This window comes from Gymnoscopelus microlampas (assembly GCF_963454915.1).
Source record: "Gymnoscopelus microlampas genome assembly, chromosome: 10".
Classification (NCBI taxonomy): domain Eukaryota; kingdom Metazoa; phylum Chordata; class Actinopteri; order Myctophiformes; family Myctophidae; genus Gymnoscopelus; species Gymnoscopelus microlampas.
Genome location: NC_139947.1, coordinates 44,263,625 through 44,273,130, shown reverse-complemented (window position 1 = coordinate 44,273,130; position 9,506 = coordinate 44,263,625). Strand labels below are relative to the sequence as shown.

General features: G+C 40.8%; 1 protein-coding gene across 4 annotated transcripts in view; it reads left to right on the top strand.

The window, feature by feature from the left end:
* Nucleotides 1-593: 593 nt before the first annotated feature.
* gdap1l1 (ganglioside induced differentiation associated protein 1-like 1) overlaps nucleotides 594-9,506 on the top strand; it is a gene marked incomplete at its 5' end in the record, with an annotated part of 17,113 nt that continues 8,200 nt past the window's right edge. The window contains 3 exons of one of the 4 annotated variants that reach the window (XM_084068879.1): nucleotides 594-785; nucleotides 4,412-4,604; nucleotides 7,713-7,886. In XM_084068879.1, coding sequence (XP_083925005.1) covers nucleotides 603-785; nucleotides 4,412-4,604; nucleotides 7,713-7,886 — 550 coding nt within the window. Of the gene's footprint in view, nucleotides 786-4,411; nucleotides 4,638-7,712; nucleotides 7,887-9,506 lie in introns of all 4 variants that reach the window. The other 3 variants (XM_084068878.1, XM_084068876.1, XM_084068877.1) reach the window with 3 other exon arrangements.

Here is a 9,506-nt window from a genome sequence, read left to right as displayed (position 1 = left end):
GAAGGACCATAGCAGGTCTGTAACTCTGACAGTGTACAAATAGGGGGTCCTTGCAAATAAAACATTTGAGAGCCAGTGCTATAGTAGGACTCCTATTTTGCCATATAGTGTCATAGTAAATCAGTGTCATACATATTCTGAAGAAAACCTGGAGACTTGACATAGTAATTGGGTCTTGTGATCAAAATAAGAACATTGTAATGGTGTGTAAAAATAAAATCCAAAATTTGCCACGGACACATTTGTCCGTGTTCAGACATATTGATGACCCCTAAGTTTCTTTGTTTTCTCAATGCTAGTGCAAGCGACCGCTATGAAACCCGTTTCAGCACTGGAGCTGTCCCAAACGGATGATGCTGCGTTGAGTCGATGATGCTCGGTTCGTGGTGCTGAAATCCTTTGCTCTCTTCTCTCTCTCTCTCTCTCTCTCTCTCTCTCTCTCTCTCTCTCTCTCTCTCTCTCTCTCTCTCTCTGTGTGTGTGTGTGTGTGTGTGTGTCTCTCTCTATCCAACGCGCGCTCTCTCGCTCTCCTCCCCCCTCTCTCCATCCCTCTCTCTCGCTCCCCTCCCTAGTCCTCTCTCACACGCACAAAACGCTCTGTCATGGCGTCTTCCAACAATGTTACCCCCACCAACTGTAGCTGGTGGCCTATCTCAGCCTTCGACGAAGACGGCAAAATGACAGACGGGGAGGAAAGCGAGGAACCGATGGCAGAGCCCAAATTACCCTTCTCTAAAGACAGGCTCGTGTTGTACCACTGGACGCAGTCCTTCACCTCCCAAAAGGTAATACACAATACAGCACGAAGATGGAGGTGTTTCCACGTCTCCTCCGTGACATACAGTAGGCTACTATAGCATGGAAGCGTGTGTGTGTGTGTGTGTGTGTGTGTGTGTGTGTGTGTGTGTGTGTGTGTGTGTGTGTGTGTGTGTGTGTGTGTGTGCGCGCGCACGTGCGCGTGTGTGTTGTGATCAAAGCATGTTTTTGTGCATGGTTATTAATGACACAGATCTATGGAATTTGAATGTTATCCTATAGCTGGACAGATCTTTCCTTTTAGACATTTTGGAAACCTCTGCAGCATGGGGCACAATTCCTCGACATATAGCTTGAATTCATGATCAATATCTTGTTGTCACTCATCATGTATAAGTGAATGATTCATTCATCTCATAAACAGTAACCTTGTATTGACGTGCAGGCAGGGTCTATTTTCTCTATAGCATGTGAATGGTGGTACACCTTGTGTGGTCTGACACATGACAGTCTAAATAATTGATTAAAATGAAGTATCTCTGTGCAAAACAAAGCAAAGGGTAGCTGGTTCTCTCCCGTTACTTTAAGTGAATATAACCAGTATTTCATCATTTTCATACAATGTCAAATTTACATTTCTTTACTATGGCAAATAATATATTTCCATAGATGGAGGCATCATGGACATAAGAGCAACAAAATGTTACCTTCAGAAAGGCCACTGAATACAAATTACATAGACATACCATATAACTTGAATATTATTTGTGATAGGCTACTCATAGCCAAGAAGCCTCAGTAAATGTATGCAGGACCAACAGAGGTTCACTTTATCTACACTTCTGTTTCACTTCAAACAATCTTCAAACAGTGAAGATCATTTAATATACAGTCTCACTAATGCACAGCATTATGTCATTCATGATTAATTATTTTACATCCTTGTAATACACTGTATTACACTGTGAAGCAGATAAGTCAATGTTATGGAAAACCTGCATGTGATTATGTGACGCTTAGATGCACAGTCATGTGGTACAGGGCTAAAGGTTTACAGTATCTTGCCTGTTAAACCCGAGGCTAGGTGTTGCCTCTGAGGCTGATAGGAGCTGTTGTCACTCAGCAAAGGGTTAAAGACAAAGCTCTCAGTCATGACTCTGGCTCCAGTCGTTTGAAGTAGTTTGATTTATATGTTATACTATTGCTTGAGGCCGTTTTGAACATAAATGCTATGAATTATCAGAGCATTGGCTCTTTCTTCAGAGATGCTGTCAAAGCTGCATTACATTTTATTACAGAAATGTTTCTTAGCTAAATTATTGGATATGCAAGTTGATGCATGTGGGGTCCCACATGCAAAATGTAACCGTATGCTACTTTTATGCCAGATATATTTAGGCCTAATATGTTTTGTGACATGCGAAGCACATTAACTTGTGCATGCTAAACAAACAACAACCTACAAGCAAACATACACAACAAAGAAGTATAAGAGATATTCAGCACGCAAAGGTATATCGTTGATCCTGATAGCAAAGCAGATCGTAGAGATATCAGAGATATGGGTATCAGTTCTCACAGAAGCGTTATTCAGCAAGCTGTGGTCTGGAGAAGAACACATATCCATCTGACAGATATAGTACGTGAATGAAGTATAGTGAGAACAACAGAGGTGTTACGGATAGAGACAGATGGCAATTGATACCTGAGAATTACAGTGTGATTGGAAGCCACATGGACGATCAATACAGCCCTGGCATTCTTGAGGGCTGCAGATTAGAGATTTATGTGTTCAACACTCCTTTACAGAGCTTGTAACCTTTTGCTGTTTCGTATCTGCATAGAGCACTGTGTGCATCAGTATTCCAAAACTACTGTATATAGTCAGTAATGCTAGTAATGTTGCTGTTGTTCTTGATAGACCTGTTAGATGTAATAGAACTCAAGATGTATTATAGTAAGATCAGAACATGGTAATATACTGTATGGTAGGATACTGTATATCACTGTGTTGCATTTTCCTCCTTGTCAATTATAGTGTAATTACTCAGTTATGACACATTTGGCTATAATATACAACTGCAATGCAACTTAGTTTGTTAAAAAGTGGAGTGTGTATATATGGGCAAATGTCTAAACAGCTGAGTTGCTTGGCATTATTACAAAGCAAAACTCATTATGTATGCAACTGTGACTTTGTTTTTAAGGGCATGACTATGGGTTTTCATAGGAACATTTAGATTTTCGGTATATTAATTTATCTGTATGCTTACTGCAGATTTCAACAGCTTCTGCTTCAGTGACATCACAATGCATGCATTTGTGCATCTTTGTTAAGCTGTACACATCCCTCCAAGCTGTCCAAACCAGAGGCCTGTGGCGACTGTACAGTTAAATCACTCCCTGCGTCTTACTTTAGTTTTTAGTTTTTTTTTCCGAGGGACAGTATTTTGCACACCACTTGTTGTCTCCATTCAACCCCTATATACTTCGTCATACGTCAAATTGCAAAAATAGACGTTCTAAGCTCACAATGCGTTGTGATGCGATGCATTGTGAGCTTGTGGATTGGCTATTTTTGCTATTTTTGAAAAATGTTACAATGTTGTTGTTTTATAAAATCTACCCACAAATAGTGATATCAGGATGAAAGTGGTTAATCTTAACTCTCTATGGACATTAGCTTGTCCTGCTAGTAATGGATGTTGACTGACCAACAGTTTTTGTCTGTGGGCTGTGAAACATGTTATTTAACAATTTAGTTGCTAGCATATTCTGCAATAAATAGGCTATATACTGTATTTACAAAATAAGAGCTCTCATCCTCTCGCATCCCCACCTGCCACTTCAACTCAAATGCACATTCCTCACAAGTTTGTAAACCACTCGTAGCCAGACGATCAGAGATCTTCGCCTACTGATAATATGTTGAGTAACAGCAGAGAGAAGCGCTAACAAACCTGCGCCCACTGCTTTGAAAACCAATTCTGATACCGTCCCTCTGTGAAGGACCACCTTAAGTCTTTACTTTGGTTCTGCAATGCTGTTCTTTTTTAAATTTCTGAATTCTTTCAACTCAGATTTAGCCCATTCATTTAATTTAGATGTTACCAGACATATAGGCAGAGATGTCTGATCGTCTGGCAATGCGAGACTAATCTCCCTATAACTCAGATATTGAGAACATACAGCTTTACGACTGTGTCTCCTAGATGAAAGGTCCTGCAGCTCTGTGCAATATTATGAAGATTGATCTCATGTCACCAATATTAACAACAATATAATATTTTGGCGCTGGTTGTTCCAGCGCCACAGACCAACCCTGCTCTAGACAGCTACTGTATAGCCTACAGCAGAGCTACACCCTGAAAAGGGAAGTTAATCATTTGCACTTAAAACCTTTTATTGTATTGAAATGAATTTGAGTTCTGATGTTTCAATTACTTCTAACCCCAGGGGGTGGGGTGGGCATTAAGTTCATATAGTTGTTTTTACTGTCTCATCTTACCTGCCCATCAGCAATATGTCTGCAGGGGTAGTGTAAAATTCTTTAGCCCAGAGAGTATTGGTTGCCGTCGTCAGCATGCTGTCTTAGCGGTCATCTGTAACTTGTGTAGTCGGCTAATTTTGCATGCATTCACTATTTCATTTCCAGGTCCGTCTAGTTATTAATGAGAAAGGTCTAATCTGCGAGGAGAGGGACGTGAGCTTGCCTCTGCAGGAGCATAAAGAGCCTTGGTTCATGAGGCTGAACCTGGGCGAGGAGGTGCCCGTCTTCATCCATGGAGACACCATTGTCAGCGACTACAACCAGATCATCGAATACCTAGAGACAAACTTTGTGGGAGGTACAATAACATTCTGTTGTTTTTTCTGTTGGAGTAGCTAGCACTGCAGGTTAAGCTCTGGTTATGCAAAATTGAAGGATGGATGAACCAAGCTGCAGTAAGGAGAGATTTATGCTATGTGCTCACCAAGAGTTTGGAAGCACACATTACATTAAGACAATTACACAGCAAAATCTTGTTCATTTAACTCTGATATCAGAGATCATTAACACTCCAGATTTGACTGAGTCCTGATTCTGGGAACTCAATATATTGTCTTGCATCAGTTGCTGAGGCAGTGTGCATTACATTATGCAATATCCTTGGAGTATGAATCCAAGGAAGGCCTGAGGGCTGTTGAGTATGTCCTTGTCTTAGTTAAGAGATCCTTTGTGCTCACTCGTCCACAGCAGGAAGGCTTGATGCTTCAGCTAACCACTGACTTCAGTAGCAGAGGACATGGTCCAATCGCTGTTCAGTAACTTTAACCCATAAAGACCCGAGGCCGATTCTACAAATGTCTTCTAAATCCTAACAGTTTTCTGAAAAACGTATGTTGCTATATCAGTCTCTCAAAACCTTTTCATGTCAAGGACCTCCAAAATTATATGTATTTGTCCGTGGACCCCATCTCAAAATATTTATGTTTAAAGATTTTTCAAAAATAGCAGATCTACAAGCTCGAAGGCACGAAGTGACCCGCTATGAGCTTGCATATCTGCTATTTCGTAATAGCCAAAGTATGAAATATGGCTAAAATCGAAAATGACACAGATGCTTCCTGGTTTTAATGGTTTAACCCATATAAGAAGGAAAACGGCTGATGATGGTTCACGATTCAAACATATTCATTTAACTGTCTGATGCGGTTGAAACAGCATGATTTACTGTAGTTGTACAAATTAGTATGGCGTAGTTGTATTTACAGTTATCCCTGTTAAATGTTACGTGACAGATAGAGTTCAAACTAAATCGATTTCAAGCTGCTAATCAGCGCGATGAGATCTGCTGACATGCATTTCCTCTGTGTTTTGATCCCCCCTGGCAATGTAGACAGCATGGCTCTGAGAGTGCGGATATCTCAGCAACAAGATTTGTATACCTGAGCAGAGGAGCCTAGTGTCAGCTACTATAGTTGAGATGCAGTGGGGGATCTATGAAAGCTCTCAATTGTAATGGCCCATTACAATTGAGAGCTTTCATAGATCCCAAATACCCATTACTAATGGGTATTTGAAACGTTGGCTGCACTGAACTTTAGCCTTGTTTTATTTATTTACTTTTCTGTCAGCACTTAAACTCAGACTGCAGGAGGCATTGCATCCCACCTGGATGCAGCTCTTATCATGATCAGCCTGAAGGAGTACTGCTGCCTCCAGAACAGTCAGTCCATACTGTAGCATGGCCCTAAGATGCTCAAATATTCACACCCCTGTGCTGCAGCAGACCACCTGCCATGCCCAGGTCGGTCTAGCTGGCCCTGGGATTGATTACTCAGAGTCCTGGAACTCTGCCAGATGCGGCTCCACCCTCCGCAAACCTGCACTGTACAGGACAGGACACGCAGCCTGGGGATGGAACCTCCAGTACCCCAGCAGACAGCTGACTATCGTTCTTTCGTCAGTGTCCCTGGCCGTGTATAAGGCTGCCTGGCTGTGACCTGACTCACTGTTACTCTGCAGCAGGTTCTCAGCAGCAGGTTGCCAATCCTTTCATTATAGTGTGTCTTACATAAGTGACATACAGTAAGTGCTTTTCACTTGTTAAATACTAATATACTCAACTCATTTGGTTTTGTATACCACACTATTTCAATACTTGATGCAAATGCTTTAGTGTTGAGTGTAATTGGCCGGGGACCCCCACAACCGTGGCGGGAGAGGAGGGCTCTGTTACTTAGTTACCATGATGTTTGCCTAATGGCTGACAGAGGGATCATCATGTCATTTTTTATGCTTGCTTTGCTGGCATAAAGGTTAACGTGGGTTGCTTAGAAACCATAGTTGGTCTACAAGGTTGTGATGCTGGGAAGTTAGACTAAAAATACTCATGGACAACTGTGCTCAAATTAGTGTTATTTATTATTGTTAAACTTTTCAATCCATTCAGACACAATGGTTTGACAAAATAAATTAATATTAAACACTAATTAGAGCACAGTTGTCCATGAGTATTTTTAGCCTAGCTTCCCAGGTACATCACAACCATGTATCTTCTTTTGAATAGCTTCTTAAAACTTATATTGAAAGGCCTTTCCATAATTAAAGACATTTGATTACTTGATTCCCTTAATGGTTTTATTCTGTTGCTGATTAAAAATTTCTTCAGTTTTGTGTAAAGCACTTTGAAACTTGGTTTGATAAATGCTTTTTAACCCATTAAAACCGGGAAAGCGTTTATTTTAGATCATTTTAGATTTGAACTATATAGCAACATAAGTGTTTCAGAAAACTCATGATGACTTACTGTATGATTTAGAACTGTGGTTTAGAACAGTGATGACTGAGATATAAGAAGGTAAAATAAGCATAAGTAAAATAGATAGCCTGACACTAGACATAATGCACTGGCTCTGACTGAGAAAACAGTTATATTCTGTCAATAGATAAATCTATAATCAATCACCAGTGAATATATGCATGAATATACAGTACATCTATTGTATAATGAATATGAATGGATATATGTATGACTATCTTCAACACTGAATATCTGGATCTGATGGATACTATATGTGCAGTCAATCAACAGTGAATATAATGAGTATATATCTATTAACAACTATAATGATCTATACTATTATAATATGCCACTAATATGCCATTATTATAGATTTTGTAGGTGTGTGCTGTGTGTTATGAAATCAGTTCCAGAGGAAAAATGGTATCTAATAGATTGTGCTTGTGAAATTGCCAGTGCATGTGCTGAGGAAGTGTGTCTTGCCTGAAATGTCCATGTGACAATACATAGTAAATCTGGAGGGCTGCACTTTCCATTATTAATTACTTAAAATAACCAGCTTCCAGTTTTCAAGTTGAGTTGAGTGTGTTGTATGTCATTATCTAATGGATCGTGAAATGCATTAAAAGTGCTATATATGATATATGTACATGGATGTCTTGCCTTCAGAAACAGTGGCCCAGCTGATTCCTGATGAAGGCTCAGTCCTCCATGAGCGTGTGCAGCAGTACCGTCAGCTTCTTGATGGCCTGCCCATGGACGCTTACACACACGGCTGTATCCTCCATCCAGAACTCACCACTGACTCCATGATCCCAAAGTACGCCACTGCAGAAATACGTAGTAAGTGAAGCCAATCCTTCCATCCATCCATCCATCCATTCCGAGGCGTTCCTAAGCCAGTGTGGAGATCCCGGACCCTCCACACTGGAATCCCTCCACCTGGTCCTCGGTCTGCCCCATGGCCTCCTCCCATCTGGACATACAGTAGGTACCTGCGACATACCTCCTTTCTAAGCAAAGGAACAGCAGCTCTACTCTGCGTCTCTCACGGATGACTGAGCTTCTCACCTGATCCCTAAGGGACATGCCAGCCACCCTGTTGAGAACAAAAAGATTTGGCTGCTTGTATCATGAACATACATGGATTGCACATAGAGCACTTCTGCTGATTATAGGAACATTTTAATCACAGAGATTTGTTGAGAATTAGCAGTGAGGAAGACCTCTGAATGAGAGAAATAGAGATTGAGAGAAAATAACACTCCATGACGCACTGCGGTAACCTTGTATTTTATTTCATAAGATTAATGAAGGAATAAGTGTTTGAAATGCCACCTAAATTGTGAGTGAAATTATGAGTCTTTTAGATCAGCTCTGGGATCTTGCATGCATGCCCAATATGCGCCCGACATTTCCGTTCCAGGCGCGCACCTGTAGCCAACCAAATGGATAAGACATAGCGGGTGGTCTGAGGACCCGGAATTCCCTTTCCCATACGCGTGCGTGTGTGCACGATAGCAATTCCAGGGATAGCGCAACAACACGCCCATCAGCCACACTCCAGCTCCAGGTGCAAATACGGTACGGCATAATGTCTAACGAGTAACGCCGGCGTACGATACCGTTTAGGGGCAGCGCCAGCTGCCTTATCCGTAATTAACGGATAGCTCATAGTGCCGCTAAGGCACTATGAGCGTGTACAAAAACTAAAGTTGTCTAAACCTTCTGGTCTACTGACTGAATGCAATTAACAAAACATTTAGAAGTAACTGTTACAAAGTTGTTCATTCTCATAATTTAATTGTCTGCCAGAAACAGCATGTCATTGATGTCATTGTTAAAATGACAGGCTTACAATTTTGTTGTTAATCTAAAACAATGTTTAGATTTTTCCGAAACAAATGATGCTGTCAGAGGATACTATAAATTTGCACGATGCTACTGTACTATTTCTGCATACCAAAAAAACATTTCATTCTCCTGAACGGTTCTCCCAAGAGGTTGTAGAGTGTGGACAAAGTTCTACTTTTGAAAATACTCTCCAAAGCAAGAAATAAACCTTGGAGTCTGAACTGCATTCCTCAATTAATCAAGGCAAATGGAGAGGATTTAGCCAACTAATTATCCAGACAACCCCTGGTCAGTATAGTATGTGTGATAACTATTAAATCAACCTGATGGCTTGTTTAACAGAAGTGGTAGACCGGTGATGTTTATGCGTAATTAGAGCCAATAATGTTTTTATAGCATGGCTCTGTAGGAGGCTAGCTGTCTAAAGAGGTTATGTCTGTGTGTGCACACTGCCAGTTGGCAAACTGAATACCTCCATGCATTTTCTTTCACATATGTTTTCTATTTTTTGATGGAAGACATAATGTACAGTAAGTCAAAGGGCCTCATTCACTAAGCTGTTCGTTAGTGTGTAAATAAAGCGTGTAAAGGGGTGTGTAATTTCTCTAA